This window comes from Ornithodoros turicata, chromosome 6 (assembly GCF_037126465.1).
Source record: "Ornithodoros turicata isolate Travis chromosome 6, ASM3712646v1, whole genome shotgun sequence".
Taxonomy (NCBI): domain Eukaryota; kingdom Metazoa; phylum Arthropoda; class Arachnida; order Ixodida; family Argasidae; genus Ornithodoros; species Ornithodoros turicata.
Window position 1 is genome coordinate 38,284,867 of NC_088206.1, and position 12,808 is coordinate 38,297,674.

Below are 12,808 nucleotides of genomic sequence, written 5' to 3' on the forward strand. Positions count from 1 at the left end.
TTGCTACAGAATACCAATAAATTCAAGATCTGGGACTTGGTTTTGCGCTATTGATTGCTATTGCAGTGAGTGCCAACATGTGTGATAGAAACTGATGTTCTGAGGCTGGAACAACATAGAAGAGACAGAAACAAACAAAGCCTCAAGGCCTTGTGTGATAGTTCTGACCCATGATAAGCAGAATTTGCACTGCAGCTCCATGAGAGTAAGAAAAAGATGCAAAAACAAGGGTTTTTAAGAGCCATGAACGATATCAAGGTTTTCCAGACACAGAAAAAGCATGATCAAATTCTATCATATTCAAGGGTTTCAAGGGTCAGTGGGAACCATGTAGAAGGGCTTAACATCCTCAGATGATACCCAACACAGCTCAATGCCATAGCCCATGAATTATTACAACTATCAACTCAAACCTTCACCAAAAGTGTCCCCCCCACTAAAAATAGCCAAACATACCACTATCACAAAGTCATAGTGTAAGACTGATCCACATGTAATGCAAATATTCTGCACTTCTCAGCAGGTGCTTTAGATGGAGAGGATTTATGAGTTTGCAATGACAGTCAAAACAGCTATCGTGGTGCTCTTTAGTGTTATGGATGCATTATGTGTGACAGCAAATTCTAATACTGCAGAGAATGATGGCTGAAGTGTCTTCAGTTACTAGACTTAAACAGTGAAAAACTGAGCCACAAAATGCAGAAGTAAAGCATTACTCCACAGTCGACCGCACCAGAAGACGGCCAGCACTTCGGCCTGCCTCAAACTGCAATGAGGTTGACAAACTTACCTCTGTGCATAACTGGTGATGGTTGGCAAAGTAATGCTGCCAGGCCATGATAAATGGCACCTTGCTTGGCAACTTCAAGCGTGACTACCTGCCCCGTTCGTGTCATCAGTTCTGCCGCTCTGCAAAAGTGATAAAAGAACGAATGCACTGCTGAACACTTTCAAGTCAAGTGAAAAATAACAGTATGATTTCAATGACCCAACCATTTCATAACTATAGTATCACTCTGCTTGATGCCTCTGGATTATTACAAAGGTGACATGGGCAATCTCATTTGAATAAACCGCTGCATACGTTCATGCACTCCAATTACTGGGCATTCTCCCCCATTCAAATACACAACTTTTTATGTTATCAAATTATCAAGACATCTGAATTAAGAAAGTTGGAATTAACGGGAATGCGCTGTATGTGCAAATAAAAATGCTGCTACACGTAATGTTTATGAAGATTGGACTACAGTAGAACCCGCGTATAACGATGCTGGTTTTCCGCGAATTTAATCGCTATATGAGGGATATCGCTGCTGGAGGGCTGACCTAAGTCAACGCTCTGCTACAGAACTCACGAGGAGCACATTATCCAGAGGTTCACATTATCCCGCGAGCGACGCAAAGGAGACACACTATCAAAAAGGCTGCAAATTCCAATGTTTTATTTGAAAAAGCTTTTTAGTTTTGACTACTTCTGGTAGTTGCTGATCTACACAGCATCACACTCAAGTCCATCCATCTGCATAATGCAATGCACGGAGAGTCCGTGTTCCATAACGAAGCCCTTCAAAACATCGATGGCACAAAGTGTGGCAGCACATTTAATGGATGGTAAAACGCTCACACCTTCATCAGATGCGTCATTAGAGTCAATTTCACCCATATGAACCTCGCAAACAATGGCATCACCGGTAACATGCTGCTGTTTGTTGTGGAATTGTTCCACGAAGTGTTTCTACCCGACGGTTTTAGTATACGCGCCCTGAGGACATTCACAGCGGGGAACCCTGAGGGAGAGAGAGCTCCCGGTCTTTCTGGGAATGAGGACTTTTCCCTCTCTTTGTGACTGTAAATATGTCAGTTGTTTCACTTGTTGTATAGAATAAAGTAGTGTTTGTCTTAACTTCTAGCGTTACAGTGCGATGCAGATGAGTTTATACCGAGCAGTGTATGTCAGGTGCCAACAAGTTTGACGACTGCTTCCAAGATTCACAACATGTTTATTCTTACGTAGTCCCCCAACAATGTCTCGTCACCCACAGAGTTTGAGTCTGTGGCCTATTTCTGCGTCGGGTTTCATTGTAAAAAAATTCAGCGGCATCTCTCTCTGTCACTGTGTCGAGATCGGGTGCATCATTGCCCTTGGGGCTCCAATTCCAGTGGTGTCGTAGCATTCGCGAAAGAGGGCAATGCATTAGAGCCGCGTCATGCCAAAGCCACTATGCGAGCAGCAGTGCATCCGAAATTGCTATACTAGTTACTCAGAATGTTAAGCTCCATCGTTACACGCAGGTCATTCCTCTGGGTCCCTCAGTCTAGGGTGATTCCACGTAAGATCAGGCCAAAGGTCCAATCGTGGTCTCAGATTTTGCTTGAAGGATTATATGTTGTTGGTCGATATCTCTAAGTGACGAAGCCATTTGTTTGAAGTGTCTATGTCCATTCGTTGCCGAGAAAAAAAAATTAAGCGTGAAATCAGTTGGAATTCGCTTTTATCACACTTTTTGTTTTTCCGAACTTTGGCCGCTCCTGATTTTTTTTTCTTGTTGTCCACTCAGAGGACAGTGGACAGAGGTGTACAAAAATGCTCTACGAAATCCCATCTTTATGTAAAAAATGGCAAACTTGGCTGGTTGTTCACTTTACTGTTGTATTGCAGGTCGTTCTACACAGCGCCTGTTGAAAAGTTTCTGAAGAGCAATATATCATTTTATTCGTCATGAAATGTGCTTTCCGGTCATATCAGTCTGGTATTTGTAGGTGCAGCGTGTCACACACTGCAGCCGTGAAAATATGGGAAAAATCGGAAAGTAGGTCATGCATTTGAGCCAATTTCTAAAAAGCCACATCTTTTATCGCCTTTATATTTTTCTTGTGACTGTCTAAAGGCGTGTGGTTGCAGAATATGCAAAAACATGCTGAATTATTTGCATGGCGTCGATGTTACAGGGCTTTAAAGTGAGCCCTCCGGCCCGTCTTAGGTTTCACCACATAAAAGAGAGTCATGCACGTTCGGCCAGAGGTGATGGTGATGTTTCCAGATTCCATGCAGGTTCTTAATCCAATATACTAAGCGGAAGTAGGCAAGGGTGTTACTGCTGACAGAAACCATCATGAACGCAGTGGTTGAGATATCGGCGTGGAAGGTTCGGGACATTATAAATGGTCTACGGTTACCAGGTTCCACAGTATCATTGCAAGCTAGGATGTTACCTGTAAGCATTGTGTTCTCTTGGTGGTTGCGTCACGCCTACTGTATATACTGGTGAGGAATGTTTTTATCTGCTCGCACTGTGCACATTTAAGATATGTTACAGGACACTTGAAGGAGGTCTTTACTACTTACAGGTCTTTTCATCAATGGAAAGACATTAAACGACTACATGCCTTTTCATTCATCAGGTGTGCTCCTTCCTTACAGCAGAGGTTTTTCTTTTTACAGGCCTTATAGTCACGTCTTTGTCGACTTCCTAAACCACTCACTTAAATCCCTTTAACCCTTCCTCCTATAGTAGGCACACTCATGGTTCTAGCTATTTTCCCTACCATGTAGTGCCCTGATACATGTTGTAGTGGCATGCCAGGCACATGTGATATGGAGCGGGCGAATGGTGAGTGCACTAGTGGTTATACCCACCACCCGGGATTGAAACTGTTATTTTGGAGGGTTCGGTTCTGGTGTGCGTATATCAGTTCAATTCAGGTTTGGGTCTAGAGCAGAAAAAGTAAAGGTTCCAACCAATTTGAACCGGTTCAAACCGGTTTACCGAAGCTAAATATTTTAATTTACTGATATTACAATTGATACATAGCTTAGGTCATGTTAAGTACAGAGAACATTACTTTCTCTCAGCGGGATTTCATAGCACTCCGCAAGAAGAAATTTGGCAGACAAGTGTAGTACATGGGAGAACTGATGTTCTGAGGCTGGAACAATATAGAAAGGACAAAAACATACAAAGCCTCAAATCCTTAAGAAGTTCTTAGGCATCTAAGGCTTTGTATGTATTTGTCCTTTCTATGTTGTTCCAGCCTCAGAACATCAGTTCTCTCATGTTCAACAGTTGCCGATTGCGTCGATCCCGTCGTATGATTGTGTGTACGAGTGAGAAAAATGTAAGAGTGAAAGGGGGATGAGTGAGAGAGAGTGGTTGATTTGTCCCTTTGTCCCCTAAGAAATTAATGATGGAAGATGGAAGTCACTGAAAAGGTTAGCCAGCTGTAGGACTCGAACCCACATCTTCTGGATTACCGGAACAGAGCTTCAGGTGTGTTAGCTTAGCTCAATTGGTAGAGCCCTGGACCAGTAATCCAGAAGATGTGGGTTCGAGTCCTACCTTTTTGAGGCTAACCTTTTCAGTTACTTCCATCTTTCATCATTAATTTCTTAGGCAATTTGAGGCTTTGTATGTATTTGTCCTTTCTATGTGTTCCAGCCTCAGAACATCAATTGTCTCATGTTCAACAGTTGCCACTTGCATCTATCCCGTCGTATGAATGTATGTATGAGTGAGAAAAATGTAAGAGTGAAAGGGAGATGAGTGTGAGAGTGGTTGGTTTGTCCCTTCAGATGACGCGCCCTTGGAGGTCGCTGGGGAGGTGTGTTAGCTTAGCTCAATAGGTAGAGCGCTGGTCCGGTAATCCAGAAGATGTGGGTTCGAGTCCTACAGCTGGCTAACCTTTTCAATGACTTCCATCTTTCAAGTGCAGTACAGCGTGAAAGCTATCAGTGCATTATATATAGAATCATCACATAAGCCTATAAGCTAGAGGGCCAAAGCAAAAGTGCGAACTGTAATACCTCGCGGAATGGAATGTGTTGTGTTTTCCTTGGAAGAGAGCTCAGAAACAAATTTTGCGATTACACAAAATACTACATTTATGACAACAAGTTGGTAATATCTGTTGACAAATAAATAAATAAATGCGGGAGAGAGAGAAGGTCGGACTAAAGATAGAGAATTTCACAAAATTGTTCTCGCCTTTATGCATTCTCAAAATTCAGAATGAATCAAGCAAGTTGCAATTTGTTTTTTTTGTTAACTTTCTCAGGAACTACACACTGCCATGAATGCTTTGTACTAGATTCATATTTTGGTTGATGAAGGGCAAGAGCTTTCAAAAAAGCAAAAAAACATGATAAACTGCCATGTCTAGCGTGCCTTCAAGCAGCACCAGGAAATCTGGTACACTGAAAGGAAATCATTACCACATTGGACCCTCGTTTACGCACGTTTCGGCTCGTGAATTTGTCAAATGAATGCGCTTGATTTTTGCCGATACAAGATTTTCAAAACGTAGCGGAACTATTGGAATTCCGCGACATAGTCAGTCACATAAACACTGTGGGGCTGGCTTGCTGAAGCAAATATCCCACCTGAACAGTTTCATGAACCGGTGCTTGAGACTTATTTCTGTTCAGTTCTGGTTTGGTTCAGCGGTAAAATAAACAATTTCGGTTCTGGTTTATTCCAAAATAAGGGTTTTTAGTGGTTTTCGGTTCGGGTTCAGCTCCAGTTCCGATTACAGGGCGTTACAGGGCTCACTTTGGAGCCCTGTAACTCCGACACCGCGAAAATAATGCAACATGTTTTTGCATATTCTGCAATCACAAGCCTTTAGGCAGTCACAAGAAAAATATCACAGCGATTAACGATGTGGATTTTTAGAAATTGGCTCGAATATATGACCTACTTTCAGATTTTCCCCATTTTTGCGCAGCTACACTGTGTGACATGCTGTATCTACAAATATCAAACCCATATCACCGAAAAGCACATTTCATGACGAACAAAATGATATATTGCTCATAAGAAACTTTTCAACAGACGCTACACAGAACGGCCCGGAATACAACAGTAAAGTGAACGACCGGCCAAGTTTGCCATGTTTTTACAGCCATGTTTGCCATGTTTGCCATGTAAAGATGTGATTTTGTAGAGCACTTTTGTACACCTCTGTCCACTGTCCTCTATGTGGACAACAAGAAAATAAAAAACAAAACAAAAAACAAAGGTTTCTTCCGGGCATCGCGTCTCAGCCAGGAGCGGCCAAAGTTTGGAAAAACAAAAAGTGTGATAAAAGCGAATTCCACCTGACTTCACGCTTAATTTTTTTTCTTGTCAACGAATGGACATAGAGACTTGAAACCAACAGCTTCGTCACCTAGAGATATTGTCCAACAACACAATTCTTCAAGCAAAATCTCAAACCACCATGTCCGGACCAACCTGCCTGATCTTACGTGGAATCGTTATTTGCGGGTTTGACTGTATCTCTATGGTATGCCTCATCGTTAATTGTGCATTTATACAATTTCACACAAATTTGGTGCACATTCTCTTAACGAATTTACCTTTACAACTAATTATTCTTGCAGCCCAGTTTTTCTACACAGGAGTTTCACTAAATTGCATAGGTAGATTCAGTAAAAAACACAGTAGTGCACTACTGCATATTGCAAACCCGGAGACTATGACATGAAACGGACATCACGGACATGAACGGACATGAAATGATATGCCGGAGACATGAAAAAAGGACAGCAACACACAAGGTCTCAAACAGAAACCTTTCTTTTTTCTATTCATATGCAGTCATCTCTAGTAGTGACTCAGAAGACACTGGAGACACATGACTTCCGCTCGTGTCCTCCGCTAATCCGTTCACAAAACCTGCGTACGCCGGAAACCAGACACGTGACTCAGGCGCAAGGGGGACTAAACGACGTTGCGGGGTGCATCGCCACATGATGCGAGGCAGTTGCTTCTAAAACTTCGTTGTATGGGTCGTGCGCTTTGCCGATCGGACCGTAAAATAACTTCGTTATTTTGGTAGTTTCGTTGTAAAGGAATTCGTTATAAAGGGCGGTGATATACATCGCGCTCTATGGGGCGCTGACTGCGAAAAACGTTTGTTATAACGGTCTTTTCATTATAAAGGCATTCGTTGTAAAGAAATTTGACTGTATTTACTCTGATTGGGTTTGCGATAATCGCGTTCACCAGGTTTGCGATTGGGTTGCAAATGATGTTTATAGAGTCACAGCTGAAGAAACAAACACAAGCGCGTGTAAGATTATTTTCTGCTGCTTTGATTAGTCCTGGGCGAATAGCAAAATTTTCATTGCAAATCGAATACGAATATTTCAGACACACTGCGAATACATTTAGAATATTTTTTGCAGTTGCGAATCGAATTGAATAGTTGTTGATGGCAGTTGGAATATTTCGAATAGCTAATTAATGTAACAGTATGTCCATCAGCAAACAGCTACTGCTCATCCATGCCATCTTCTGCCAGAATATAAAAAAAGGAGTAAAAAAAAAAAGGTTTCTCTACTTCACGTTTTGACATGCGCATTATGTTGCCGAGATGAATTATGTTGGCAGTGGGAGTCTGAAGATCCAATGTATCCTGCAGCAATGCGTATTCTCTGGTTTCAAAACTACATCAGCTTACAAACTATTCAACACTCTAACTGGCTGCTCACCACGTAGCGGACCCCAGTAGAAGTGTAGCAGCCCGCATCGCCATCGTTAAGCCGCGGCCTGCACGCTGCACGTTTTTCCACTTTCGTTTTTTGGTGGCAACCGCCACTGGAATAAACCCTCAGTTCTTTCCCGCAAATTGTGGTGTGAACACCTTGTTTACTTCGCTCCACAATTTCTGATGACCCGGAGAAGAACACCGCTGCTATGAACCCTGCTGGCGACCAGCAACACCCTCCGCCTGGCGCAACCGCCCCCCGCTGCTGCTGCGATGCCTCCCATGTCCCACGTCGCTGTTCGATTGCCGCCATTTTGGCATCGAGGACCCCACATCTGGTTCCAGCAGGTCGAAGCCCAGTTCCTGCTCGCTGGAATTACTTCAAAACTCACCAAGTACCGGCACATCGTCTCTTCCCTACCACCAGAGATAGCCATGGACGTTGCCGACTTAATAGCAAGCCCTCCACCTCAGGCGCCCTACGACCAGTTGCGCACTGCTGTTCTCCAGCGGATTATGATGTCAGAGCGGAAGCGCCTGCAGCAGCTCTTGAATGCCGAAGAACTCGGTGACCGACGACCTTCGCAGCTACTTCGCGCCATGCAGGCTCTCCTGGCGGATCGCTCAGCCTCTTTCGACGAAGCACTGCTTCGCGAGCTATTTTTGCAACGGCTACCCCCAACCGTACAGATGGTTCTCACTACGCCAGCTCACTACCGCCAGCTTGCCACTTTGTGACTTGGCCAGCCTTGCCGACAAGGTCACGGAGGTCGCTTCCCCTGCAGCAAGCATAAGCGCCGTCGGCCATAACCACCCTACTTCCCCTTCAGGCCTTCTGCAGCAGGGCACGGTGCCGCCGCTTTCACCTGCCGCCTTTGCGAGTACGAGCGACATGGCTGCCGTGAGAGCGGATATCCAACGCCTCTCCGAGACTGTCGCTGCCCTGCGCTACCCCGATAGCAGTTGCCGGTCTCCCAGAAGATCCAGCTGCTCCCGTCGTTTCCGCCACTCTCCGCGAAGACAAGACTGCCGAAGCCAGTCTCCGTTCGACGACTCCAACCCACCACCTTGTTGGTACCATGTGCGCTTCGGCGCCGCCGCTCAGCGATGTACACGCCCTTGCGGCTGGCCGGGAAACTCACCCGGGAACTGTTGATGGCTGCCGGCGTTTCCCCTCCTCAAGCTGCAAGTCACCTATTCTTCGTTGTCGACCGTTCCACCAAAACTAGGTTCCTTGTCGACACCGGGGCCGCTGTTAGCGTCTTGCCCGCATCCCTTAATGAGCGGCATCGTGAGCCGCTGTTTCACTTGATGGCCGTTAATAACACTACCATACCTGTCTACAAAGAACAGCTCCTCAACGTTAACCTCGGTTTACGAAGAGTCTTCCCCTGGCCTTTTCGAATTCGTCCGCATGCCGTTCGGCCTTCTAAACGCCGCCCAAACATTTCAAAGGTTCATAGATACCGTTACCAGAGGCCTGCCGTTCGTCTTCGCGTACATAGACGATATCCTTGTTGCCAGTCGAGACCCTGCCGAGCACATCGAACACCTCCGGCTCCTTTTCTCACGGCTTGCTGCACACGGGATCATCGTCAACGTCGCGAAGTGCGAGTTCGGAGTACCATCTCTAGAGTTCCTCGGCCACACTGTCTCTGCCGAGGGCATATCTCCGCTTCCGCAGAAGATCGCCGCCATCCTCGATTTTCCTCAACCTCAGTCCGTGCGCCAGCTCCGGCGTTTCTTAGGACTCGTCAACTTTTATCGGCGATTTGTCCCACACTGTGCCCACACGCTGCGCCCCCTCGAAGAAATGCTGTCCCAAGACCACGTTTCCCGCGGTCGCAAGAGCCGCAAGCGGAAGTCCCGGGACACTTCCTGCCCGCTCTCTTGGACCGACGCTGCTTCTGACGCCTTCACGTCCATCAAGTCGCTGCTGTCATCGGTAACCCTTCTGGCCCATCCCACGCCCGATGCAGCCACCGCACTTATGGTCGACGCCTCCGCAACAGCTGTCGGCGCCGTGCTGCAGCAGCACGTCGGAACAGGCTGGCGACCTCTTGCTTTCTTCTCAAAGGCCCTGAAGCCCGCGGAGACGCGGTATAGCACTTTCGGCAGGGAGCTCTTAGCCGCTTACCTCGCAGTCAAGCACTTCCGGTACTTCCTGGAAGGCCGGGATTTCACCATTCTAACTGATCATAAGCCGTTGACATACGCCCTGCGATCGGCCAGCAGCCGCTATTCTCCTCGTGAGACGCGCCACCTCGCTTTTCTAGCCGAATTTACCTCTCGCATTGAGCACGTCTCCGGATCGGAAAATGGTCCAGCAGACGCCCTGAGTCGCGTAGCCACCGTCCAGACGCTATCGTCAGAAGCTCTAGCCCGCGCCCAGCACAATGACCCCGAGCTTCAGGCCCTGCGTAGCTCGACAACATCTCTGCGTCTTGGCGACTTTCCCGTTCCCGGCACAGACCTTCTACTCTCCTGTGACACCAGCACCACTCCACCTCATCCTTACGTGCCACCCGACCTCCGCCGCGCAGTTTTCGACTCACTACATGGCCTATCGCACCCAGGAGCGCGCCCAACACAGCGACTGATTGCTACCCGCTTTGTATGGCCGAAGATGCGCGCAGATATCTGATCTTGGGTAGCCGCCTGTTCCGCGTGTCAAAGGTCAAAGATCACGCGGCACACGTCTGCACCACTGGGACGTTTCCTGCCCCCGGACTCCCGCTTCGAACATGTCCACATTGATATAGTCGGACCCCTCCCCATCTCTGCTGGACATCGATACCTCCTAACTGCCGTCGATCGTTTTACCAGATGGCCAGAAGCGGCCCCCATGTCCGACGCCACCGCCGCCACTGTCGCCTCGACCTTCCTTTCGACCTGGGTTGCCCGTTTCGGAGCCCCAGCTGTCGTCACCACGGACCGTGGCGCCCAGTTCGAAGCGAGGCTTTTTGCCGCTTTCCTCCAACTCCTGGGCACGCGAAGGATTCGCACCACATCCTACCATCCGGCCTCTAACGGTATGGTAGAACGCCTGCATCGCCAGTTAAAGGGTGCCATCATGGCCCACGAGGACACCGCCCACTGGTCATCTGTCTTGCCCGTCGTCCTCCTCGCCATCCGCGCATCCGTCAAGGCCGACCTCGGCTGCAGCGCGGCCGAACTGGTGTACGGCACTACCCTCAGGCTCCCGGCTGACTTCTTTGACGTAACAGAGGTCTCCACTCCCTCCGGAACTTACGTCGACACGCTTCGTCGCGCTTTCGCAAACGTCCGTCCTGCCTCACCTCGTGTTCCCTCGCCCAGATCCTCCTTTGTTCCCCAGCAGCTGTCTTCTGCCTCGCATGTCTTCATGCGCCGTGACAGGATCCGCCGCCCGCTTGAGCAACCTTACACCGGCCCTCACCCCGTTCTCCGGTGTTCGGACAAGTTTTTTACCATCTCGGTTGATGGCAAAACAGAAACCGTGAGCCTGGACAGACTCAAGCCAGCCTTTGTGGAGCCACCCGAGCCCCCAGTAGCCCTCCCGCCTCCCTTCCCCACTCAGCCTTCCCTGAGCGCCACCAGACATGTCACTTGGGCTGACCGCTCCTCTCGGAGTCTGGGGGGGAGGCAGTGTAGCAGCCCGCATCGCCATCGTTAAGCCGCGGCCTGCACGCTGCACGTTTTTCCACTTTCGTTTTTTGGTGGCAACCGCCACTGGAATAAACCCTCAGTTCTTTCCCGCAAATTGTGGTGTGAACACCTTGTTTACTTCGCTCCACAGAAGCACTCAATAAAGGACAGTAACAGCAGCCAGCCGATATGTTTCATGGTCACCCGAAACTATGTCGCAACTTCACTTTGTGTGCGATGGAGTTTCCCGGCTTACAGAACTCAAACGGCAACAAGCACTGCTCAGTTCCATAGTGCAAAAATGCTGCGGAGAACATTCAACGCCGAGAAGGAGAAGAGAAAAAAAGATACTATCCCAGGAGCGGCGTGAACGAAAGCAACGAAGGCAGCGCAAGACAGCATGCGAGTTATGTTATTTGTACAATTCTTGAAGTGTGTCTCGTGGAAGAAGCCGGTTGATTCAACCATCAGCAATCCTTCTTTTCTCCGTTCTCTTGACAACGCAAGCGCCTCTACAGGTAGTTGGAGAGGCGAATACTGGTATGAATATTTCCTTCTACAGTGGACTCTCGTTAAGCCGAACTTGCTTAAGCCGAATTTCCAGATATGCTGAACAAAACGAAAAGGAAGACTAATGAATGCAGCGAAAGGTGCTGTTCATTTATCGCACTTCTGGTATTCGCTACTACTTTCTGTTGCAATGAGTGCTAACTGCTGTGGTTTCAAAACTATAAGTAAACCCCCGTTAACTCGAAGTTGTAAAAAACGGGGGGAAATGCGAGATAAGCGGGATTTTGAGATATGCGAAATTCTGAAATTTTGAATGTAACGATAATAAATTATAAAGTTATACAAACTAACTTTCACTACAGAACCGCAATTGCACAAAATGACCGCTTAAACACGAGAAAAAAGTAATAAAATGTCGAAATCACTTGGCGTAAAAAAACGTTGTGATGGATGTTTGGTGTTGAAAATTTTTGTTCCAGTGTCGACGCTTTACACTGCTTTGGTTATGCTGTGCTGTCTTTGTAATGATTCCGGCACTCATGCTGTTAGAAGGTTCCCAAAAACAGATAGTGAAACGTAATGGCATCTGACACTCGCTTACATGGCACAGTCCGTGGGGGAAAACGAAAGCAACCAAAGGAAATGAGGAACATGTGACACTCGCGAGACAACTGCCTTCCCCGCCATCGTTGTGACTGCTCCAAGTAACAACACAGCAATACTGGCCATCCCCCTCTCCTTGGAGAATGAGAAGGTGGGGCAAGCAAACTCCGCTCTGCTGTGCACCTGATAGAATGGTAGAAAATAACTTTGGCGAACACCAAAGTGGTGATTATTGCTGATAATTTTTGCTGATAAGATTTCGAGATATCCGAACTTCATTTCGAAAACCTTCTGAGATATGCGGTGATAAATGCATGGCAAGTATAGGAGGTAATTCTGGGATCCAAGAAACCTTCCATTTAACAGATTTTTCGAGATATCCGAGTTAGAGTTAACGAGGTTGTACTGTAGTTCTGTCTCTGGATAAGCAGAATTTGCACTGCAGCTCCGCACGAATTAGAACAACAACAATTACATTATGAATGATGATGTCTTGGGGTGTTTACCCACTTAGGCTGCAGGACAGCATGTGGGTTGATATGATTTGATGAGTGAGGATGGCACGCCCACGAAGGCG

General features: G+C 47.2%; 1 protein-coding gene across 1 annotated transcript in view; it reads right to left on the reverse strand.

Moving 5' to 3' along the window:
* The window catches only part of LOC135398502 (afadin-like), a 224,298-nt gene that overhangs the window by 110,398 nt on the left and 101,092 nt on the right, over positions 1 to 12,808 (reverse strand). Inside the window, exon 21 of the mRNA XM_064629904.1 lies at positions 791 to 909. Coding sequence (XP_064485974.1) covers positions 791 to 909 — 119 coding nt within the window. The remainder of the gene's footprint in view (positions 1 to 790; positions 910 to 12,808) is intronic.